The sequence below is a fragment of the Macroventuria anomochaeta genome (genome assembly GCF_010093625.1).
Source record: "Macroventuria anomochaeta strain CBS 525.71 unplaced genomic scaffold BU25scaffold_38, whole genome shotgun sequence".
Lineage (NCBI taxonomy): Eukaryota > Fungi > Ascomycota > Dothideomycetes > Pleosporales > Didymellaceae > Macroventuria > Macroventuria anomochaeta.
In genome coordinates, this window is record NW_022985399.1 from 1 (window position 1) to 23,166 (window position 23,166).

A 23,166-nucleotide genomic window follows, 5' to 3' on the forward strand; every position below is an offset into this window, starting at 1 on the left:
AGGATAGTGTTGTGCATGGAATACTCTGCTTTATCCTGTTGCAGCTAAAAATCTAAAAAAAAAATCCTAACCCAAACCCAGTTTTTGGCACTTGATAAGAGGAGACTCTAACACTAAACACGAATCTTTCGAGCCTGGCGTCACTGCAGCCAACAGCGGAGCAGAGCTAGCTAGATGGGCAATCGCCGCCTCTATGGACAACATTGGCGTTCCAGGACAGCCAACACACCGAGCTAGACATGTCATCGACCTCACCTTCTCTGATGTCCCGTTCGCCCAGTCTGCAGTGGATGCTAGCACGCACAGCGGGTCAGACCATAAGACAATAGTGAACTCTGTCCCCACCTCTATAGGGACACTCCGCACCTAGATCAGTACCACTACAAAGTTCCAGAGACAAGCCTACCCATGTTCACTGGGCTGGTAGAAATAGGCATCCAGAATGTCCCAGACCCGCTCGCGGCGCAAGGTGCAGCACAATTAGATCAATGCGGCGCGCTACTCACAGAGGCTGTTAAACATGCTATACAGAAAGCCGGCAAACCTGACCGTAAGACAGGACGCGCCGCGCCATGGTGGACTAAAGAGTGCAAGGCTGCCTACCAAGCCCACAAGCGAGCTAAACAGCTGTCCTAGCGGTCCCCTACTAAAAGAGACACGGGCATTTAAGACTGTAGTTCGACAGGCTAAAAGGCAATACTGGAGACACGTTATTGACAACGCTAAGGATGACAAGGTACAATTTTGGTAGGCCTCAAATCTAGCGCCCTTCTGAATACGTCATCGAGCATGCACCAACCTCGTCCCACACGTCAACAAGAACAACACAGGCTGATATGTCGCAATTGCTGACCGTGCGCAGGACCATGGCGCCTGCATGCCGGTCGTGCGTGCTGCGCATCTACAACTTAGGTATGGAAGCCTTCATACCTCACGACCAGTAAATTATCCCATCCATGATTCGTCTCGCTGTTCGGAAAACCGTTGCATCCTTGACGGCACCGTCTGCATCGAAGTTCGCACCAACCAGAAGTTTGCCGCTGTTGTGACCAATAGTCACTCCGTCTGGGTCGACGAGGTTGTTCGAGGTGCACTGGTTCACAGTGGAGCCTTGCAAGCGTGATGCAGCTGCAAGAGCCATGGCTACCGTGATTGGAACTGCGCGGTGTGGCTGCCCAACTGAGATGGCACGCACAAGAACATCGCAGTTGCGCTCGCTCACTTCTTGGCCAGAGACCAACCGGTGCGGATACGGAGCAGCGACGATGGCGACCTTTGGTATCGATCCGGGTGTTGAAGCCAATTCTTTTGTGATACCCATCGCCACAGCAGCTTGCCGGCGTATTGAGTCCAGTCGATTCAACAACGTAGGATGCGCATCAATTGCATGTGCAAGGATGCCGCCTTCTACACCAAGGTCGGACGCCTTGACGAAGACGCATGGATTTGCTACGTCAATACAAGTTGCCGCAATCCCGTCGAACTCGTCGAGAACCTGTCCCGTCGGCAGTGTTTTGCCAGTCTTTGAGCCACTACCTCCAGTCAGCATGTACGGAGACTATTGGATTCGTATGCACGTACGCTGGATTCAGGAACGATAGCTCGATCTTTGCGCCAGTCCCAGCAACTCCATCAATGGCGAAGTCCCCGGTAACTTGAGCCTCACCATCTACCACGGGGAAATGGGTATGGATGATCTTGCCAGTGTTGGTGTTGTAAATGCGAACGGTCGTGCTCGAACCTTCGGTGGTGACTAGCCCGGCATCGACTGCGTAAGGGCCAATCGCGGCGATCATGTTTCCGCAATTGCTGGAAAAGTCCACTTCGGGTTTCGTGACACCAATTGCCGCGAACGTGTAGTCAACATCCGCATCGTCTCTTTCAGACTTGCCAACAACGCAAACCTTTGATAAGCTGGAGACTCCGCCACCCATGCCATCGAGCTGTCGTCCGTTCGGATCAGGCGAGTTGATCACACCACGAAAGATCTCAGGCCATGACCCTCGATCTTTGGGCAAATCTTCTGTTTTGAAAATGACCGCACGCGATGTGCCGCCCCTGTAGTATGCGGCAGGTAGTGTCTTTTGCGCTTCTCGACGCATCGGCGAGAAATGGAACTGGCGTTGCTGCGGTCGAGTTGCATGCAGCGCCCTGTCAGCGAGCATGCCCCTTCGAAAGATCTGCATGTTGGCAAAGAGCAAACTTGAAGATCAACGTAACAGCCGTTAAGATTGGTGTTCAATAGACTCTTAAGGTTCAAAGACGAATTGCGGATACATCCGCTACGCACAGCTTTAACGGTTTGTGCATCCTGTGGCAACGCGCGCCAGCAAGCCACACCTCCAACTCCTTTTGCGCAACAAACCACAAGGTAACTGCATGCCCTAAAAGACTTGTGCTAAGGTAATTACATGCGCAGAGTCTGTTTCTTGCATTGTCTACCCTCTAGCTGCCCTGTACGCTTGTGTAGGGGGGGGGGGTACAAAGCAGCTGTTTTCGTGAGGAAGCTAAAAGAGGGGTATCTTGGTATGAAAACACGCTTAATCAGAACCCCTGTTGCTGCCTTCCCCGACATTGGCCTTCTCTCCAGAACACAACAAGCACCGTACAGGCGAAGACTGAGCACGAAGGGAAATTTGAATACGGATCATGCTCGACTTCCAGTTAATTGTTGTCTACGGTATTGTCGCAAGCCAAGCGCTGTCGTGAACATGGACTTATTACTAATCATGCCGTTCGATGGCCTAAATATCACTTTTCTTAATATCCCATACCTGCAACACCTGCACCCAGCCGTGCGACAGGTATTCTGTTGTCTAGGCTTTTACTCATAGACCTTCACTGGAGTATCGACCATCATGCGCCTCCAGACATCCGGACCGACCCACTTGCGTACATTCTGCAGGACAGCGGCATCATTAACCACTCGAAACTTCTCTGGAATCAACTTGTTTGCCTCCGTTCTGTTGGCCCCGGAGCCAGTGTGCGGCCAATCAGATGCCCAGATAAGCCGGTCTGGAACCTCTTTCGCGAATTCTTTGATCAAAGGCTCAAGATCATCGTACCCTCCGGTGGTGAGCTTCGAGGATCGATAGAAGCCTGACACTTTGATGTAAACATGACCTGCTTTTGCTAGAGATAGCAGAGATTTGTAACCGGGCTGCTCCGTCACAGAAGTCACGTTGGCAGGCAGAGCCGATGTGCCTTTCATGCCACCTTGATGATCCGCAATGACCGGAAGTGGCAAATCTTTGATGGTGTCGTAGATGTCTGCGCTTTAGTCAGTGTCTTCTCGGTTTAAACCTCATGTCTGCGACTTACGGTCCCAATCCTCACCGGAGATGAAGAGCTGGCACTTCCAGTTCTTATACTCATTGACACGCTTGGCGGTATCGTTGATTCTGGCTTTGAGGTGCTCATAGTCGGTACCGCTGCTCGATGCTTCCGTGTTGATGCGGAAACCACGCACGCCAAGGTTATCCCATTCCTTCAATTGATCGTCGCTCACTTGGGTCTCGTTGAACACTGTGATCGCGCGCAGCTTCCCCTCACCGCCAATGGAGCAAGAAGAGTGGTTTTTTAGAAGGTCGATGATCAAAGAGTTGTCTGTTCCGTAGGGCGAAGGCTGAACAAGCACCAAGTTCTGTGGTGTGTGCGAAATAGTCAGATTGCCATTAAAGGCAAGCAGCTGTTCGTATGTCGCAATTTCTGGGGTGTATGCCCGCGCCAAGGCATAAGGATACTTCGAGGGTTCAAAAACATGAACATGTGTATCCCATGAGTGGAGCGGCAAGCGCCATTCTGCAACCGACTTCGTTGTCTCAGCCATGACGCTTCGAAAATGTTTGTTAGCGTGAGCCAAAAGTCAGGGTGATTGAGAGCCTGGGTTAGAAGGGTTGGAACTCACCTCGAACCTTGGAATGTACGTGCGGCAAGTATGGAACGAAGTACTACAGCTGCCATGCCTATCAGTGATACCCACTAGAGATAACTCACCCCACAGAACCGCCGCAAAACATCTTATTCAAATATGATTGCTCCGTCCATGTTGCGGGGCGAGGGTTGTGGGGATGGCGGGGAAAGAAGCAGCCACGACCGGATGCATCCGCAGCTATCAATATCCGGCGAAGGCGAACATCTCACATTACGACATGCGGATGAAGCCGAAACAACTTCTTCGCCATGGTAGAGCGCACTCGTGGTGGTTCCAAAATGTGAAATCTGACTCGAGTTGTCTGAGTACAGCAGTGATTAATGATAGGAATCCAATCTGCCACCAAAAGCAAGGAAAACACCATCTCAAAGAGCGATTTGTTATTCTTGCTGGGACATGTCCCAGAAGCTTCCCTAGGCCTGGTGCACGCAATATAGTGTGTAAGATCGTAGAAGCCTCTTGCTTCAGATCTCAGGCTTATCTGTAAATGAAGTATTCTGACAAGTACAAGGTTTTCCGGGCTACCTTCGCCTTCCTACAGTAACGACATTCTGTCAACTACGGTAATCCTCTCAAGCAGTTTCGTGCGAAGGCGCAAATAAATACATATCACGAGGCCGGCTTCCAAGAATGGAAAGAGCGTTCGGACTCATCATTAGTCTCTGTCCGCGCATCATTCACAAATGATTTGTGAGGATGTTGAAAGGTCCACAGTTCAAGCAAGACCTGCTGAGTTGGCGTCTTCAACAATGAGGGTCATTGCACAAGCCATTTGTACTCGACATGTCCGAGAGAAAACCATATTCCAGTTTTGCCTGCATCCTTGAACCTCAACGCCTCCTCGACTCTGGCATGCTTGCATCATCGCACGCGCTCGATCTGCGAAACCATGCTCTTGGAGTCTGCTACAGTCGTGCTATAGCGAGTTAGCATGGGAATGTCCGTCAATGCACCTAATGCGAACCTACTTTCCAAACTCTTCATCAAGCTTGTTGCTGGGCGCAGCAACAGCGACCTTCCTCATCATGTACCATGGGTTTTCAAATAGCGCGTCCATGTTCTCCAGGGCTCGACCGGCTGTTTCGGGTACCATGATGTATGCATAAACCAGAGCAATAATGCACCATCCTACAAAGAATACAAATGCTCCCCACTGATTCATCGTGTTGAGAAGAGAAGGCGTGGCTTTTGTGATCGCGAAATAGAACAGCCAATGAAAACCCTGCCCAAGGTCAGTCATGACGAAGTAGAAACCCGGTGATGGGACGTACTTGGGAGAGTGCACCACCAAAGGATCTAATCCGGTTCGGCCAGAGTTCAGCGCCGAAGAGGTATGGCAAAGTGTATAGACCTTGACAAGGTTAGCGTTTGAACGAATGTGCGGCATAGACGACTACTCACCGACTGCCCAGCCAAAAGCGTGAATGTAGATCACACCAATGGCCATATCTGAAGCACCCTTCGGCATGCCGTCCTCGTTGCGCATGAACCAGAATAGATAACCAGCAAGGTAACTGTGGCAAATTGCTTGTACCGTGACACCTGTGAAGAGAGACTTCCTTCGACCGAGCGCATCTACGAAGAATAACGACGCTGCAATGCAGCAGATAAGCTTTGCCAACGCGTACAAGCCTGATGCATACACCTTAACATCCGTGGATTCGACGCCGATGATTCCGAAGATTTCGGGGAGATAGTTCGTGACCGAATTTGCCCCTGAGAATTGCGCGAGGATGTATGCGACGACAGTGAGCTGGATGCGGCGGAGATTGGATCGAACGCGAAAGGTCTCGCGGATGATCGAGCCGTAGCCAGTGTCACCGAACTCAGACTGCTCTCGCGCTAGCTGCGTCGCCATCATCTCCCATTCATTCAGCAAGAAAGGGTCGTCGCTTCTCATGCCACGCAGGGTAGTCAGAGTCTTGAGAGCCTCCTCATTGCGACCTCTCAGGCAGAGCCATCTCGGTGACTCATGGAGGAAGAAAGACATGATGACGCCAATCGCAGGTACAAAGCATTGCACGAAGAACGGTATTTGGTATTGAAGGTTCTTCGAAGCTGGGATGTGGGAGTTGCACCCAAAGACCACAAAGATTCCAACCATTTGTGACGAGAGCATGCAGACGTTGAACCAGAGTGTCATCAATCCACGCGTCATGGCTGGTGCGATCTCGACGATGGCCATTGGTCCGACCACTGTGAGGGCGCCAATGCCCGCCCCAGCGACCAGTCGACCGACATAAAGTGCTGGAAGACTGCCGTACGAGAAGGTCTCAATGAGGTTGCCTGCTGCGTAGATCGCCATGTATAGCCGGTATGACCAGATCCGACCCAGCTTGTCGTTCAGGAAGAATGACAAGAGCGCTCCAATACCGGCTGTGAGGTTGACAAAGGAAACGATGTTGGATATCTGGCCTGGATTGCCTTTCGGTGTGATGCCGAACTCTCGTTGAAAACTCTTGAGCTGGGTGACTGAAGCTGTAGTACCTTCGTCCCATCCTGCAAAGTAGGTCAGTCAAGCCCGTTCATAACGCTGCAAAGTGCAAGTACCTTTAGGCATACCACCGAGAGCATACATGACCACCGTCAGAATGAGTTGGTGGTTGTAGATCCCACGGGGAGACTGCTTGATGGCATGAACATATTTGGCGAACGGAGAGTTCGAGAAGATTCCCATGATGAATACAGTATGGGGAGAGAAATACAAGAAACTTGATGTTCTCACAAAGCACACAGTACCAGGTCTTATAAGACGAATGTTGAGCCTTCCATGTCGCTGAGTGTCCGCAGCCCACGCGGGGAAACGCCACCTGGGGTTTGTGGGGAAGGTTGACCCAGCTGAGTAATGCGACAATTCACGGTGGTCGGCTACACACTACCGGATGCATCCGATGTTTTCTAAGCACCAATGAGCCGCGGATCAAGTCAGCATGTCGCCGACCGCCAATGGGAGATAGCACTGCGTCGAAGCCTGGTGCGTAACATGTTTTCGGATAGATCCTGACATAGAGCGCCGAATATGCGATTGCGTCCGAAGAGTTACGCAGTTTGGCTTCTGCGGAGGACTCCACGCGACGATGCTTAGACGGTAGTACCAGGAGATACTAGTATTGAAGAGAATCGTATTCGAGTAGTATGAGGTCGAATCATTCGAATGACGCTGACCGGCGATACAGAAAATCAGATAAATTGCTATAATGTGCTTGTTGTCTTTGAGCCTGCGTCTGCTAGCGCCATCAAGTTCAATGCGCTTCCAGCCTTGAAGTACCCAATTTGCTCGTCGTTGAAAGAATGAGCAAGTGTCGTGCTCCAAGTGTTGCCGTCAGACTTGGTGACGATCATCTCAACCGCCCTGCCCGGACCTAGCTTTGTCAAGCCTCTTAGGCTTATCTTGTCGCTCGCTTCGATCCGATCATAGGCATCAGCGTCGACGAAAGTTAAAGGCAGCATGCCCTGCTTCTTAAGGTTTGACTCGTGGATGCGAGCAAAAGATTTCGCAATGATGGCGACCCCGTTCAGGAATCGCGGTTGCAAAGCTGCATGCTCTCTAGAGGAGCCTTCGCCGTAGTTGTGCTCAGCAATAACAACCCACTGCTGACCCCGAACTTTGTAGTCACGCGCAGTCTCTGGCACACCATCATACTTGCCAGTGAAGACGTTGCGTACTGCGTTGATCTTCTTGTTCTCGGCGTTAACAGCACCAATCAGCGTGTTGTTAGAGATGTTCTCTAGATGACCGCGATACCTGAACCAAGGACCGGCTGGCGTAATGTGGTCAGTCGTGCATTTGCCCTCTACCTTGATGAGGATCACCAGGTCATCGTAGTCGTGCCCAGGCCAGGCCCCGAAAGGCTGGAGGCGTTGTATTCGGTCAGAGGTGGGCGAAATGTCGACGTGCAACTGGGCACGGTCGGCAGGTGGAGCAACGTAGCCGGCATCCGCTTCCTCATATCCAGCAGCAGGAAGATCTATTGATGGAGGAGGCTCGAACCGAAAAGCTCCTGTTGGCGTACGGATCGCATCAGTGGCGGGATTAAAATCAAGATCTCCGGCAAAGGTCTTTGCGATAACGGTCTCTGGCGATGTGAGGAAGATCTTTGTTGCTGGGTTGCTGTCCAGCCGGCCAGTGAAGTTTCGGTTATATGAGGTAACGATAGAGTTGTCCGTTCCCTGAATGCCATATAAGTCAATAGACGCCCTCGTAAGTGTTTTTGGTAGTATTCAACGTTACCTTTGCAATATCTTGCCTGTTCCAAGAGCCGCAGCACGGCCCACATGCATTTGCAAGCAGAGTTGCACCTGACTTTTCGAAGACCTCGAGTACGCCAGCTTTCTCAAGAGTTGCGCGCGTTGCTTCGCTTCCGGGTGACAGATACAGGGGTGCTTGAGGTTGAAGTCCAGCGTCCAAAGCTTGTCTTGCAAGATGGGCGACGCGACTGATGTCCTCGAATGACGAGTTGGTGCAAGAACCAATCAGGCCGGCACTGACCTTGCTTTGCCAGCCACTTTGGGCGATCTCTTCCTTGAATTTCGAGAGTGGTATAGCGTGATCCGGTGTCGCAGGACCATTAATCGATGGCTCGAGGGTCGACAAGTCGATGTTGATGAGACGGTCGTACTCAGCACCTCGATCCGCTTCGAGGGTATGCCGCCACGCAGAAGCGGCCTTGGCTATGTCAGATCGTCCTGTGGCAGCTAGGTACGCGCCCATGGAATTTGTGTACGGGAACATCGAGGTTGTAGCACCGGTCTCAGCACCCATATTCGTGATCGTCGCTTGTACTAGAGTTAGTACACAAAAGTGGATGTTTGTAGATTGCATAAGACTTACCCATGCCTGTGCAAGAGAGGCTTTCGACACCGTCGCCAAAGTATTCGATGATAGACCCTGTTGCACCCTTCACAGTAAGTTCGCCGGCCAACTTCAGAATCACATCTTGATGAAGGTCAGTACGCAGTCACTGCCAAACATGTTGCAAAGCTTACCCTTGGGAGATGCCCATTTCGATAGCTGGCCTGTAAGATGAATACCGATGACCTTTGGCGTCTTCAGCTCCCAAGCCAAGCCAGACATCACATCTACGGCATCAGCGCCACCGACTCCAATCGCAGCCATGCCGAGGCCTCCAGCGTTCGGCGTGTGCGAATCGGTGCCGATCATAAGGCCACCCGGGTACGCATAATTTTCGAGTACGATCTGGTGAATTATACCCGCACCAGGTTTCCAGAAGCCAGCGCCATATCGCTTGCAGACGCTCTCCAGAAACCGATATACCTCCTCGTTATCGGCTGTCGCAGTGGCCAGATCGGCAGTATTACCATCCTTGGCAACGATAAGATGGTCGCAGTGTATTGTAGTTGGGACCTTAACGCTGTCAAGCCCAGCTGACATGAACTGTATGAGGGCCATTTGCGCCGTGGCATCCTGACATGCGATCCTTGTGGGGCGTAGTTTCAAGTAGGATTCGCCGCGGCGGATGTCGGCGTCCTCGATATTATCCAAATGGCCGTACACGATCTTTTCAGAAAAGGTGAGTGGTCTCCGTAGTCTGATCCTGGATTAGCAACTCGATTGACACGGGGCAATGTTGTGAGTCACGCACCTTTCCTGTACTCGTTTGATGTTAGAATCAAGGACAGAATAATCAATGAACCTGTCCGACTCCAAACGGCTCATGCGTGCGCGAGGTTGCGTAGAGGCCACTGAGGCCATGGACGCCCGCGGCACTTTCAGTGCTGCCCCTGGAACGCGCCGCCATGCGTGGTTGCCAATTGCCACACCGAAAGCCATGGTCAAAGAAGGACCGAACGAAGAATGAAGACAAGAAACTCAATTGACAAGATGCGTGGTAGCATACGCTTTATTGTGACGAGCGGAGATGCTGAGCCTCCGATTGGTCGAAGTTGGTGCGGATGCTTCCGCTCGTAGAGCATCCACATCCGAACCCCAGCACTTATCTGGCAGTGGAGCCGAGCCTGGATGTATTCAGTGCAGCAACAATCGTTCAGCTTCTTACAGACTCTGGAGCTTGCTCGCACCTAAGACCTCAACATGGCGACAAAAGAAGCAACAATTACGTCGGCGTCCGTTCTCCATTCCAAAACAGCCGAGATGCCACAGAGGAAACAGATCTCTTGGAGGAATTTGCTGGTCGGAGCTGGCATGAACATATTCCAAGGTGATGGAACATCAAGCTGTGGCAGCCATCGTCACTGACATGAACAGTCACCTCGCTGGGACAGCCGATGGAAAACATGAAAACATATGTGAGCAGGACTGATCTGGCCATGAGGATTCAACGGCTAACTACGGTAGGTATCAGCGAACCGCAACGCGACTCTTGGAGAAGCAGGGCGTGCCTTACTCGCTCGTGGCCTAATTCGTGGCTTCTACCAAGGGCTCATACCTTGGGTAGGTAATTGAATCTTCTGTCTCCAATTCGACCACTAACAGGCTGTTAGGCGTGGCTCGAAGCTTCAACCAAAGGCGCAATCCTGATACTCACATCGACCGAGGTCTCATACCATTCAACGCACTCTTTTGGTTTGGGCCCAGCGGTAGGAGCGACACTAGGTGGTGTAGCCGGCGGCGCTGCCCAGTCATACTTGACAATGGGTATGACCACTTGCATGAAAACAGTCGAAGTCACAAGGAGCAAGACCGCGATGGCAGGAGGCAAAGTCCCAGGTACGCTGGAGACTTTCTTTGGCATTATACGTACGCAAGGCATCCGGGGCGTGAACAAGGGCGTCAATGCAGTTGCTCTGCGACAAATCACTGGTTGGGCTAGTCGAATGGGCATATCCAAAGCAGCAGAGATACCGATACGGAAATTGCGGGGCAAGTCGGAGAGCGACAAGCTGGTGATAGGCGAGAAGATCGTAGCGTCAACCATCGGTGGCGCTTTGAGCTGCTGGAACCAGCCATTTGAGGTCAGTCGCATCCAAGACAAGGGAAACACTGGCGCTGATGGTCACAGGTTATCCGAGTCGATATGCAGGCAGTGAAAGCAACTCAGTCTGCAACAAAACCTACAATGCTTTCAACAGCACGATTGATCTGGCAGGATAATGGCTTGCGTGGATTCTTTCGGGGTGTTGTTCCGCGTATTGGAGTTGCTTCCTGGGCTACAATCTGTATGGTCGGCCTAGGCGATACCGTACGAGAGTGTTTCGCAAGATAGACGGAGTGCTACACCCTGGCAGCTTAGTTTAGCTGTACAGCCTACGCAATTGGTAGCAGCTTGTTGCAATCATTGATGCGCCTTTGCGTGCATCAGGGAATGCGCGGAAAGCATCGATGACGACTCATTCAATAGGGTCGCGAGACTCGTTTCCAAAAACCGTCATCATCATTGGCAGTGTCGTATCGAAGCCCACGGAAAATAGGTTGGCAAGGTCTTGTGGCAAGGAGGCTGCGCCTGCAATTGGGTTGGACGTGTCGTCAATGGCATGGGCGTGATCTGACACCATGGCGTCTTGTTCCAAGTCATGCCGGAGATCTTCGAAAGAAAATTCCAACTGACCGTCACGAGTACCGAACCAATTCATGAATTCGGTATCGATCTGCCCAAAGTGCTGCTGGCTTAAGCCACTGGCAGATGCGGCGGGCAGTTCCTGCGGTGGCGCATCAAAAAGCGCAAGTGTCGCGTTGCCCAGTCTCTCGATGATGTCGTGGCAGCGTATAGCCAGTGGCCAATGTTTGGCCATGACTTGAAACAATGCCAGACATGACGCAATGTTCGATCTCACAACAGTCTTGGTCGTACTGCTCCTGATATCGTGGCTAACGTTGAGTGTGTATAGCATCGTCACACTAGCCATGAACAATCCATGGAGAGCAATCCAAGTGTATGTAATCTTGTTTTTGGCGTAAAGTGTGGAGTATGAGCTGATTAGGCCGATAGCGGAATCTGCGCACGTCTGAAGGGCGGCAGCGTCGACGACGGGACTGGCTGGCGAGGGACGGTAGAGCAGGAGCAGAGCATGCGAGTAGGCAATTTGGAACCACTCCGTAGACTGGAACGTCGCCATTGTCGACTGGGTGTAGCGCGGTGACCTTGAGATCCAATCCTCTAGCCGTGCACGAATATTTGCTTGATGGAGCTGAGTACCTCCAGCCTGCGTGTAAGTAGTATCAGCGGCGTAGAAGAGAGACTGGATGTTCGATTGTAGCTGGCGGAGTTGGATGATGTGAATGAAAGTCGACATATCGAGTGGATGATTGGGCGCGAACGCACCCTCGAATAGGTCGTCGCCTGTGAGGAGCCTGGCGTCAGTGAGGTTTGATGGAAGTGGAATGTCGATGTCCTCGTCCCGAATGGCACAAGGACGTCCCAAGGTAATCGAGATGTTGCGGTCAAGCGCATAAGCAGCCCAGAACACCCTCTTCCGCATCTCCGATTTGTACAGATCGAAGGTCGCAGGCTGTAGACGATGGAGCCCCAGATCAACAGCCGTTCGTATTGCTTGACCAATGACGAGCCATGCATTCGCACTGCGATGCTCGTTGACAGCGAACTGCGCTACCAGGAGGAGGCCTTGCACCGTTTCGACGCTGTCATCCTTCAAAAGCCCATCCAGATAGTGCGTAGTAGCATGCTGAAAGTAAGCGAGGTGCTTTTCACCAATGCTTTTGTCTTGCCGTTTGAGATCAATAGCTCCCAACGACAGGACCATGAGAGTGATGAACCGAGATACATCGCTGGCTTGCATGGGAGATGCCATGACTGGCCCAAAGTGGTTGTTCAAGAAAGCAGGCCAATGTAAGAACGGCAATGCAGGCCATCGACAAGTATGATACGCATTCTGCAATCGGTGGGCAACATCAAGGTCCGGATACTCGAATGGTGGCACAGAGACGATAGTCTCCGATGCAGTAGTTCCAGTGCGATCAGCGACTCGCAGTCGTAGGGCATCAGATGCTGGCCCCTGTTCGCCTTTGTAGTCTGCTTGCAGAAGCACAGCTTGCATGATCTTGCCAAAGAAGAGGCCACTAGAATCGCCTACAAAGCGTTGTCCTGAAGTGACATCTGAGGGCACAAGGTTAATTTCGTCTAACAAGCTTCCGAATGGGCTAGCAGATGATGTATTGGTAGTGGCATTGGGCGTGCCGCTCTCCAGACTTGGTGCACGCGGTGTTTCCCCTGGTGCATTGCGGCGGCGAGCTGACTCCAGGTCTTGTTTCAAGGTAGTATTCTCATGCTCGACCTCCTCTAAGCGTGTTCTGAGGCTTAACATCTGGGCTTCCATGTCCTCCACGTGACCGCGAGGATATTGTCGGTGCGTGGTTCTGTCCAGGACAACGCATTCTGCGCCCGCAGCAAGACATGTCGAGCATTCTGGGAGCTTCCTGTCGCACTGCGGCTAGTCAGCAGGGTTGCGTGGATACATCCGGCCCGTGATCACCTTGTGTTTGCGACTTCGGCAGCGCTCGCATGCAATTGAGACACGCTGTAGCCCCGGTCTGTGCTTGCGCTTCGCCGCGCCTGTAGTAGACGCATCCATCGATGATGGCGTTTTCTGACAAGTGCATCGAGAGTGTGCACGCGGGCGCAATATTGTTGCTGACTTTGTCGAGACGCGTTGTGGCGAAGAGGATCGGATGCATCCGCGGCGAAGACGTTTTCCCTTTCTGAGACTAGTGCAGCAAGTACCCCCCCTTCTCCGAAGTCTATCGCACCTGCTGCTTCACCGATCACAATTGTGTCTGTTGAACCCGCCCTCTTTGATTGCATAGTGAGATTTGATATGTCGACACTCATCAAAGCCCTGCGACCCTTTGCTAGTTGCGACGTGAGTGGCTTCGCCCTTCTACTCTCGATTCTATGACTGACGAAGCACCGAGTACAGATAGGAGGTAGGTGACATAAGATCGGGTATACTGTTACATGTTTTTGACCTCGTACAGATGCACTTGTGAAGCTCAAATATCCTCTTGGTGGATATCTCAATGGCATCTCCATCTGGAGCCCAGTACGGCAGGGTCACGGCGTCGCTCCTACGGTGATTGGAGCGGCGGTAACTGTCAAGATGGTTGACGCGAAAGACTCATCTGCACCGACGCCCTCGAAACACTTTGCAGACTCCGCCGAACCTGGGAAGATCATGTACATCCAACAACCCAATGGCATGCAAGCAGCTTGCTTCGGAGGACTCATGGGTACGCGGCTGAAACAGATCGGTGCAGCCGGCGTAATCATCGATGGCCGCTTCCGCGACATTCGAGAAATGCAAGACTTGGGTCTACCTGTATAGGATCTGATACCGAGTGTCATACCGCGCTGATCAACCACAGATGTTTGCACGGTCCAGTTCCATTCTTGGCTCCAATTCATTCACGAAAGCCTCGCAGCTGAACGTGCCGTTGCAGTTCAGCGGAGACCTCTGGATCCATCCAGGCGACATTCTCGTAGGCGACGAAGATGGAGTCGTCGTCGTTCCACCTTCGCTCGTGGAGCAGGTCGCTCAGCTGTGTCATGAGCGGAAGGAGATTGACGGGCGCACATTACAAGACCTTTTGGACGGTGCAGAGATGGGACCAACAATCAAGAAGCATCGAAAATAAACAGTCGATTCGACTCAACGTCTGAACGTGCACCATGGTATCACCCAACGTCAACTACGCATACGAGCATTTCTTTTCTCGACAAGAATCAGACCGATACTCTTCTCACGACTATTTCACCTCAACCCTCTGTCGACATACTTCGCAGCGACATAGTACTAGTCTCCTCTATTGGCGGCGTTTCGATCTGGTTGTTATACTCAACGTCCTATAAGTCTCCTAGGTCTACTTCCGGTGGCGTTGGGAAGAAGACGTTTCAAAACAGCCCGGCTTTGTCTGCTAGTTCTGCCAGTTCATGTTGTGTGTCCGGATGTCGTATGGCTGTTGTTGCTCTTAGCAGCTGCTTGTGTCTTGTCCTCGCCCACTTTGCCAGCTTCCACAGAGCTTCCGGCGATTCTGCTAACTTCTCTACGCGGCATCTATGTGCTTCCGCAGTGCTTTGTTGAGTGTCCTTGCTTTGCGGTTTCTCGACACACGGTAGTCTTCCCAGGACTCCTTTGTGTGGCATCGGCTGTGCACCCTTTTGAGCCGCTTTGTCTCCGCTAGCACTGCCTTGCATTCTTCGGTCCCTCCCTCCCGGGCGTGGGGGGAATGGCGGGCTTGAGGCACTGCTCTATCAATTGCGTCCTAGGTCGCTGCCGTCACCTCTTCCACATATGTATCTAATGCTGCCTTTTGTCGATGGTTTTTGGAGCGGGGGGAGAGCGTTCTTGAGCGCTCCTCCATATGCCTTGTCGTTCAGCTTCCTCCAGTCCTTCTTCATTGTCCTCTCGAGTTGTTGCACTGTCAGATCCAGCACTGTGCTTATGGGTAGATGGTCTGAGTCATGATCAAGGCTCCTATTTACTTCGCTCTTGACGACTCTCTCGACTAAATCTATGGCCATCAAGCAGAGGTCAATCGTGGACTGTTAGCGGCCTTCTTCGTATGTGACTGTCCCTGGTAAGAGTGTGCTGTGGAGTGCAGAGTCTCCTGTGATGTCTATCAGGTCCTTTGACTCTGAGCCTGTAGCTCCCGTGTTCAGCCCTCCCCATAGCGGATGATGCAGATTGAAGTCACCTAGTAATATTTGCTCGTCTGCTTCGTGTTTGCGTAGTGCTTGTCGGAGCTCTGTCGATTGCTTGCGGTCTTTGGCGGGTTGTATATGTTGTGGATGACGAGTTGTCGCTCTTCTTGTCGTTCCCAGTTGGGTTCTAAGATCATAGAGCATAGATCCCTGGTGCGTTCCTCGAAGCGCCACCTTGTTTGGTCTATCTTCTTGTTAATAAAGAAGTATACTCTAGCAGGGCCTTCTTCGTCACCTGTTGGGTAACAGAGATGGAACCTGTCTTTGACTGGATGATGTGTGGTTGCAGTGAACGGGTTCTTCCACGGCTCTTGGATGGCCAGTATGTCATATTTTAGTACTCTTGGGTTTTGAAGTAGCGATGCCATCACTGTGTCTCTGGATTTGTGGACGTTGTACTGTAGTATGCTTAGTGTTGTCTGTCTGTTCATGCTTCATTGCCTGTGTCGACTCTGTTTTGTGTTAGCTGTGCATTGTGCTCGATTGCTTCAAGCGCATGTCTGGTGCGTGTGATACTTCTCTGTGGCCTTTACCGTGGCGGATTCTCCTGCTCCGTCTGGTCGACTGTGTGTCCAGTGCTGGTTCGCTTCTGCCCGCGCCTGGATTGAGATCAGTTCCGGGAAGCTTGGGTTCTCTGTAGTGTCCCGCCTTGGATGGGTCTGCTCATTGGCATAGCTGTTGATGCAGTTCCTGGTAGTGTTGCGTTCTTTGTCGCTGCTTCTGGGGTAGGGTGGTAGTAAGGTCACATGTTGTACGCGGCCTTCACCTTGGCTCTCTCCTCCTTCCTGGTCGGACACTGGTAGCTCCACGACTCGTGCTCGCCTCGGCAAGTCGCGCATTTCCTTGATTCGCTCCGGTCCAGCTTCGATGGACAGTCTTGGGTCTCGTGCTCCTGCGCACAGTAGCCACATGCTGTTGTTATCTTGCACTGGGTTCCTATGTGGCCGTAGTGTTGGCACTTATAGCACTGCTTCAGTCGGCACTGTCTGTCATATCGCTCGCATTGGAAGACCTCGCCCTACCATATGAGTCCCTTGTCAATGATCTTGTTGGAATCCTCTGGCTTAGTGAACTCTATGATGACGCTAGATGCAGCCTTAGTGTGCGCGTTTCTGGTCAGCCAGCCTATGTATCTGATCTCTGCCTGCGGGATGAACGGCCTGTTATCCTGTAGGATCTGGTCTCTTGTCTCTTCAAACCGGGTCATGTCTATGGAGTTTGTCCGTATGCTGTGTGCAAGAACTCCGTATGTCGGGATCCGTACTGTGGCCCTGTGGCCGATGCGGTGGACCCAGTCATCGGCAAACTGCTTCAGTGCTTCTACCTCGCTACTAGTGGCTGTCTTGATGCTGAGATCTCCGCTTTTCAGTTGGTTCGAGAGGACCTTGATACTGGCTGTGTTCTCGTTCCCGCTGTGTGCTATGGCTCGCTCTACATGGCTGTTATGGTTACGTGTGTTCATCGCCCGCATGCTCTGTATGATTGATGCGTCCCTGAGGGTCACGATGACTTCACGTTGCGTCTGCGCTGACGGCGCTCTAGGAACTTGTGTATTGGGGATACCTGCTAGTGCGGCGCCCCTAGCTGCCATGGCAGCGTAGCTGATCGTGCCATTTGTTTGCGGTCCTGTGTTCTTCATCTGTCTCATCATCTCCAGGTTCGCCTTGCCTACCTCTACCGCCTCTTTGGCGGCAGCCCTTGCTTTCTCTCCAGCATGTGTGTTCTGTTGTACGTTTGAGATTATCCCGCGGATGGCCTCGGTGGTGTTCTTGAGTTCGGCCTTGACGGCAACAAGCGACTGCGCAGTGTATTCCGAGCTTGTTTGGCTTCAGTTTGGAGGATGCGGAGGGCGTTGCACACCATGTTGAGATCAGGGGTATGTTGCACCTTTAGTATGAATGTGAGGTCACTGTAGGCAGGCAATCGGACACAGGATGGATTGGGGCCGTCTGAGGCCAAATGGGATGATATTAGACGAATCCCTGATGGCTGAGCCTCAAGGTTCGTGAGGAATATATACAGGTGGCCCGTGAGCCTCCAGCCCAGCTCCGGAGTCTGTCCGAGGGTTGGTCGGTACATGTAAGGGAAGAAATACCCGTGACAATGAACGTCAGTCGCAGTGGGCGCTACGGCTGGGTGCTGGCTAGTTAATTAGCGTCAAGAGCGACCGTTAGCATGCGATAAACTGAGCAAATTCCAAAAGTCACGTTCTCGCTGTCTGTGGTTGGTTTCCTGTGAACTAAATGTATGTATGAAGAAGGTGCAATTGCGAGCGTCATCCGAAGTCGAAAGCTGGGGTTGAGCCGAGGCACGATGCTTTGGGTTAGCGCATTTCAAGGTCCGCGGGTCCAAAATATCTCAAGGTGGCTCACGTGAAAGGCTGAACATCCAGTACCTCAGCCTCAGCTGATGTGTAGTCCACGTTGGCGAGCACAGCCGCCATGGAAACCTCATATCTCTCACGTTCCAGCTTCCGTGCGAATACTGGATACTGTGCATCTCACGACCAAAGCTGACGCAAAAACTATTGTACCATAAAGATACATCACCCGGTCCGCCGCAGCCTCCCAGGCCCTCCTTCCACCCTTGGTCACACCAACCACGTCCTCGTTCTCGACTCACGCATCACAACTGGTGCCCACGCCGACCCGTGTTGGGTACTGCTCAGGCTTATGTGAAGGAACGTCGTGAGCTATGGCGCCTGTGAACCAAGCAAGACTGGAGGACGCTAGAACCGGCCAACTCCGAGCTGAAAGCCTCCGCGTACTCTGTCTCGATGGAGGTGGAATCAAAGGATATACCTCTCTCCTCATTCTGCGACGCATCTTCCGTACAATGAAGGACATAGGCCACCTCAGCGAGGTCCCTAGGCCATGTGATGTCTTCGATCTCATTGTAGGCACTTCTACTGGCGGCGTGATTGCTGTCATGCTAGGGAGATTACACATGACCATTGACGAGTGCATTGGGAAGTATGAGCAGGTCGGTAGAGAGGTCTTCGGCAAGAAGTTTTATGGAGGCACGCTTGGAAAGATGTTCAAGGGCTTGAGTAGCTCTTCATTCTACGACATCGGGGTTTTACAGGAACAGGTAAAGCTAGTTCTGGACTCTAAGAATATCGAGCGTGACACGACCTTCCTGGAGCACGGTGTTGCTCCCTGCAAGGTGTGAGTATTGTCGCCAATCATCGATCTACGCCAGATGCTGAAGGCTAATTGCTCTCACAGTATGCTTTGTGTCACCAGAACCGAAATCAGCAAACCTGACGTGCTAAGGAACTACACATCGCTCCACCCGACAGCGGAGAACTATACTTGTACCATTTGGGAGGCCGCAAGTGCGACCGCTGCTGCACCGCTGTACTTCAAAAATGTGCAGTTCAAAGAGACTGGAGAAAAGTGGTGTGACGGCGGCTTGCAACGCAACAATCCAATCAATGAGGCACTCTCAGAAGTTGCTCGTGAACGAGGGTGGAAGGATTGCAAAATAGGATGTGTTCTGAGTCTAGGTACAGGCGTCAAGAAGAGCGAGTCAATTACTTCCAGTTTTGCTAGCATTCTGAAGGGCGTCGTAGCGATGGTCACAGACTCTGATGACATCGCCAAAGCCTTCGCATCCTCTGAGCTGGGTATAGAGCTGTTTCGAACCAAACGCTACTTTCGATTCAGCATCCCGCAAGGTATGCAGGATCTGAAACTCGACGAATGGAAAGAAACAGAAAAGATGAGAGCATTGGCAACAGAGTACATGGGTCATCCCAGCAACGGAGACTTGATCACAGGATGTGCCAAATCTTTGTTGGGTCCGGATGAGAATTGTAGGCTACACCCCTAGTTCTGTGACTTATCTTGGCTGACGCATCTGATGGTTTTCAGTACATATTGAGATTCAACCGAAGCCATGCCTCTTGCCTTCTCGTCCGTGTACACATTTCATCGCACGGCCGCTTTACTCGGAAAGATTGATGGACTTCTTCAGAGCGAAATCACACGCGGCTCAGATCTTCGTATTGTGGGGTTTGGGTGGCATTGGGTCGGTCATTGTTATCCCTCCATTGAGTCAACCTTTAACATTGGTAGGAAAACGCAGATTGCTCTCAGATTCGCAGAGATTGTGAGGCATCGACTCTCCGTATTTTGGATCCGCGCAGATCGCTTTGCCAACTTCGCCGCCGACTATGCCCAGATTTTGAAAGAATTATCCGGCGCACTCCCGGAGCAGATGCATTCAGCTGTCGACTCTAGCAACATCTTGGAAATCACACGACGCAAGTTAGAGGACAGTTCTGACTCGTGGCTGTTGATTCTTGACAACGCGGATGACATGGATGCGTTTCTCGGAAGAGACATCAACTGTGACGATTCTCAAGGGCTCTCAATTGGTCAGTTCCTACCACGTCACGGCCGCATGCTCATTACTACGCGAGACCGTCGCTTTCAAGGCACTGTAGGCGCAGCAAGTGACGGCCTCAAAGTTGAATGCATGAGCAAGGAAGAAGCTACAGCGCTATTGCTAGCATCCATTCCAAGACACCTGATCCTGGATCATTCAGACTCAGAGATGAAGGCCCAGCATCTCGTTCAGGAGCTAGGTTGTCTACCCTTGGCCATTGCTCAGGCCGCAGCCAATATCGTTGACCAGCAACTCAACTTTGATGATTATGTTAGTTTCTTCCAGAGTAAGAGGCAGAGGATGGAGCTAATGGGGGCTCCAGCGCGCGATTTTCAGACCACGGATCCACGGAATGCTAAACAGTCTGTGAACATTACCTGGCAAATCTCCTTTGATGTTTTGATCGAGAAGCACCCACTATCTGCAACACTGCTTACATACATCGGCTGTCTTCACTGGCAGAATATCCCTAGATCTCTCATCCGGCAACTTCCAGAATTCCGCGACTTATCAGAGTCAGAGTTCATACTCCTGACAAAAAAGCCCTTGAGTCTGTCGCTGCTCGATGAGGTAGAGAGCGACTCCGGTTTCGTTGAGTACACGGTCCATCCAGTGGTTCATGAAAGGATCCTCGGCCTGACAACACCATCAGAGATCAGCGCTCATGTAGGCCATTTGGTCGATTTAATCTGGACCATCTTCCCATTGATCCAAGAGCGGTCTGATCCTGCTTGGCTAATGGCAACATATCTTGCCCCTCATGCAATTCGAATGATAGAGTTGTGTGATGACAACTCTATGTCCAGCAAGCCACTCTCAATCCTTTTGCTCCGTACAAGTCAGTTCTTCGGAATATCAAACATCTTCGACGCTGCTGTCCATCTAGCCCAGAAAGCTGAGGACATGGGCCATACGGAATGGGCATCAAGTCCAGGAATGATTCTTACCTTGATGAAGAACACAAACCAGCAGTATACGGATGCATCGAGGCATAAGGAAGCTGAGGAGACTATCCGAGAAGCACTGAAATATCTAGAGTCCGATTTTGCCAGATCTGGCATAGCACCTGCCCAGCTGGAGGAATATAGAATTTCCCTGCAATCGAGTCTGGCTACAAGTATCATGGCAAGAGATGACCACGCGACGCGGGAGCAGCTCCATCGGTCGCAACTCGGATCAGGTCTAGTGGACGAATGGACCACCCGTGGCGTCAATATAAGGCACAACCTGGCCCACTCGTTGTTCCATCAAGACAAGATTGAAGAGGCTGAAGAAATAAACGCCGCACTTCTCGAATTCGCTGAGACGGACGCTGGGAAAGTTGCCGTGCCTCGACGATTATTCCTGATCATGCTCAATCTGAGGTGCCAGATTATTCGGACAATGTCATCAAGAGCCGATGACCAGAGTGGAGAAGATTGGGAGAGCTCACAAGTCCACCTGATAGAGGAACAGCTTCGTATTCATGGTCTGGTACTCGAGGAGTCACTGGAGGTTCTAGGAATCGAGGACGTGGACACATGGAAAGCGGCGAACAACCTCACTGGTTGTCTCAGTACGTTTGACAGGTGGATAGAGTGCCAACCTATCTTGGATGCTGTTCTGACTGCCGGAATTGTAGCAAAGGTTCGGGGAGAGGGAAAGTTCAAGGTCACACTAAATGAAGTGACCAAGACTGCGGAAAACTGTCTCGACGCCCTTGAGGCGTCAAACGCAAAAGATGAAACAAGTATCGAGCAGTTCCGCCGACTGCTGCGCGAATGGATGAACTCTTCCGGCTGTACTGTTGGGGATGACAATCATGACCTTGTCAACAATCAAGGGGTGTTTCTGCAGTGGAAGGGAGACTTCGTCGAAGCAGAAAGCCAACATGTCCGCTCTATCGAGCTATGCAAGCACGCAGGCGAATCGATACCTGGACTCTACCTTTACAATCTCATGCTCGCCATAGCACGACAGAGGCGCCTCGAAGAAGCTATGGAGTTCAGAGAAACCCACTCGTCTAAGCTTGCGGCAGAGGAGGCTAAATTCGGCGCCTTACAGGAACGCATGGAGCGAGATACACGGGATCGAGAGGTCTACGAGGAAGCGCAGGTACTGATTCAGGAAGGCAAAATTACACGGGGGGGAGAGTGGTGGGCGACCAGACAATGGCAATTGAAGCGGGCCGAAAACCGATATGGAGAAATCAAAGCACAGCCCAACGTTCTTGCGAAGAGTGCGCGGAACAGAGCGAGACGCAAATTAAGGTTTCGATAGGGTATCTCGCTTGAATGTATGCCACAATCAGAGACAGTATGAAGTAGTGACGGCCTTCATCTTCGTCTCGAAACGTTCCACATCTACCAAAGTCTATCAATCTTGATCACTTCAAGGTCCAGTATGGTCCTACCCTCTGAGACAATTGAAGGAGATGCGCTCCTCAGTGAAGCGCTTTTCATGCGAGTAACCGTGGTCATGCTATACTAAATGTCTTTAATCTCACATGCTCGGGACCCGTTCTAGTCAGTGGCAATTTACACCCCATGATCTCAACTTCCTTCCTGAGATAGTGGAATGCCTCGCCATTCATTACGCCGTATACGTAGCAATCCCCAATCAATATGTAATCGTGGGAACCGTTACCTACAGCGCGCAGGACATGGGGAGTAGGGCCACCGAGGAGAAAGGCAACAATATTGTCCGCGCAGGCAGCGCTCTCATTAGTCAGCTCGTTTGATTAGCTCCCGCACTAGCGCACTGTAGATATTATTATTTGCGAAACGCTGGTACACCCCGTGACTTGCGGGGTGTTCCCGCGCACGGACAGTTTTATATAGCAAACTTCAATAATTAAGAATTAAGAACAACCGCGCAGTACATCGTTTCTTGAAGCTGTTGATTTACTCGTAATTGGGCTATCGCGATTATCTTGTGTTGTAGTTGTTACAATGACAACCCGCCACCCCGGTCGCTCGCACTTGGAGCCCTCTGTTTTACAAGCCGTACTTGATCGAATCGCTGCTGGAGTCAGCAACGCCCAAATATATACACATACTGGAGTAACGCGTCGTTGTACAGCATCGAAGCGACTAAATCTAGCATACTGGGGTCAGCCATACGCACCAGCTCTTGTAAAGACTGGGCGGCCAAGGACGCTGCAAGAACAACACAGGACTCGACTCCGCGAGTACTTGGCTGGCCGTCCGCATGCGTACTTGGAGGAGA

The 23,166-nt window shown here is 51.7% G+C and overlaps 9 protein-coding genes across 9 annotated transcripts; 3 read left to right on the forward strand and 6 right to left on the reverse strand.

Moving 5' to 3' along the window:
* Positions 1 to 931: 931 nt before the first annotated feature.
* Positions 932 to 2,102, reverse strand: BU25DRAFT_350398 (DUF453-domain-containing protein; the record flags this gene model as incomplete). Its single annotated transcript, XM_033703302.1, has 2 exons — positions 932 to 1,532; positions 1,582 to 2,102. The coding sequence occupies 2 exons, from the start codon at positions 2,100 to 2,102 to the stop codon at positions 932 to 934; spliced, it is 1,122 nt and encodes a 373-aa protein (XP_033557388.1).
* Positions 2,103 to 2,824: 722 nt separating this feature from the next.
* BU25DRAFT_350595 (uncharacterized protein) lies at positions 2,825 to 3,829 on the reverse strand (the record flags this gene model as incomplete). Its single annotated transcript, XM_033703315.1, has 2 exons — positions 2,825 to 3,270; positions 3,322 to 3,829. 2 exons carry the CDS (start codon positions 3,827 to 3,829, stop codon positions 2,825 to 2,827), a joined length of 954 nt encoding a protein of 317 aa, XP_033557389.1.
* Positions 3,830 to 4,729: 900 nt separating this feature from the next.
* On the reverse strand, positions 4,730 to 6,611 carry BU25DRAFT_494415 (putative transporter; the record flags this gene model as incomplete). Its single annotated transcript, XM_033711780.1, has 5 exons — positions 4,730 to 4,850; positions 4,903 to 5,156; positions 5,206 to 5,285; positions 5,336 to 6,433; positions 6,485 to 6,611. The coding sequence occupies 5 exons, from the start codon at positions 6,609 to 6,611 to the stop codon at positions 4,796 to 4,798; spliced, it is 1,614 nt and encodes a 537-aa protein (XP_033557390.1). The 3' UTR covers positions 4,730 to 4,795.
* Positions 6,612 to 7,126: 515 nt separating this feature from the next.
* BU25DRAFT_442652 (aconitase) lies at positions 7,127 to 9,725 on the reverse strand (the record flags this gene model as incomplete). Its single annotated transcript, XM_033709316.1, has 5 exons — positions 7,127 to 8,104; positions 8,166 to 8,710; positions 8,766 to 8,870; positions 8,921 to 9,483; positions 9,538 to 9,725. 5 exons carry the CDS (start codon positions 9,723 to 9,725, stop codon positions 7,127 to 7,129), a joined length of 2,379 nt encoding a protein of 792 aa, XP_033557391.1.
* Positions 9,726 to 10,046: 321 nt separating this feature from the next.
* Positions 10,047 to 11,121, forward strand: BU25DRAFT_401002 (mitochondrial DNA replication protein; the record flags this gene model as incomplete). Its single annotated transcript, XM_033704987.1, has 5 exons — positions 10,047 to 10,113; positions 10,161 to 10,201; positions 10,251 to 10,346; positions 10,397 to 10,867; positions 10,915 to 11,121. 5 exons carry the CDS (start codon positions 10,047 to 10,049, stop codon positions 11,116 to 11,118), a joined length of 879 nt encoding a protein of 292 aa, XP_033557392.1.
* Positions 11,122 to 11,203: 82 nt separating this feature from the next.
* BU25DRAFT_494418 (uncharacterized protein) lies at positions 11,204 to 13,481 on the reverse strand. Its single transcript, XM_033711781.1, has 2 exons — positions 13,343 to 13,481; positions 11,204 to 13,294 (listed from the first exon to the last, which is right to left on the reverse strand). The coding sequence occupies exons 1-2, from the start codon at positions 13,439 to 13,441 to the stop codon at positions 11,243 to 11,245; spliced, it is 2,151 nt and encodes a 716-aa protein (XP_033557393.1). The 5' UTR covers positions 13,442 to 13,481; the 3' UTR covers positions 11,204 to 11,242.
* Positions 13,482 to 13,684: 203 nt separating this feature from the next.
* Positions 13,685 to 14,501, forward strand: BU25DRAFT_494419 (RraA-like protein; the record flags this gene model as incomplete). Its single annotated transcript, XM_033711782.1, has 4 exons — positions 13,685 to 13,729; positions 13,787 to 13,793; positions 13,845 to 14,185; positions 14,232 to 14,501. The coding sequence occupies 4 exons, from the start codon at positions 13,685 to 13,687 to the stop codon at positions 14,499 to 14,501; spliced, it is 663 nt and encodes a 220-aa protein (XP_033557394.1).
* A 1,604-nt stretch (positions 14,502 to 16,105) lies between these two features.
* On the reverse strand, positions 16,106 to 17,386 carry BU25DRAFT_478355 (uncharacterized protein; the record flags this gene model as incomplete). The annotated part of the gene is made up of 1 exon (XM_033710992.1): positions 16,106 to 17,386. A coding segment is annotated over one exon (801 nt), but the record flags the coding sequence as incomplete, so codon positions are not given.
* A 603-nt stretch (positions 17,387 to 17,989) lies between these two features.
* BU25DRAFT_414482 (uncharacterized protein) lies at positions 17,990 to 22,294 on the forward strand. The gene is made up of 4 exons (XM_033707297.1): positions 17,990 to 18,734; positions 18,795 to 19,384; positions 19,443 to 19,599; positions 19,647 to 22,294. Exons 1-4 carry the CDS (start codon positions 18,262 to 18,264, stop codon positions 22,216 to 22,218), a joined length of 3,792 nt encoding a protein of 1,263 aa, XP_033557396.1. The 5' UTR covers positions 17,990 to 18,261; the 3' UTR covers positions 22,219 to 22,294.
* Positions 22,295 to 23,166: the final 872 nt, after the last annotated feature.

What these genes read in the sequence shown, in the direction of transcription:
- BU25DRAFT_494418 (XM_033711781.1), bottom strand. Translation starts at nt 13,441, where the DNA reads ATGGATGCGTCTACTACAGGCGCGGCGAAGCGCAAGCACAGACCGGGG. An exon ending in GCCGAAGTCGCAAACACAAG is followed by an intron (nt 13,295 to 13,342) that starts GTGATCACGGGC and finishes GACTAGCCGCAG; the next exon opens with TGCGACAGGAAGCTCCCAGA.
- BU25DRAFT_414482 (XM_033707297.1), top strand. Translation starts at nt 18,262, where the DNA reads ATGGCGCCTGTGAACCAAGCAAGACTGGAGGACGCTAGAACCGGCCAA. An exon ending in GGTGTTGCTCCCTGCAAGGT is followed by an intron (nt 18,735 to 18,794) that starts GTGAGTATTGTC and finishes TTGCTCTCACAG; the next exon opens with TATGCTTTGTGTCACCAGAA. An exon ending in GTTGGGTCCGGATGAGAATT is followed by an intron (nt 19,385 to 19,442) that starts GTAGGCTACACC and finishes GATGGTTTTCAG; the next exon opens with TACATATTGAGATTCAACCG.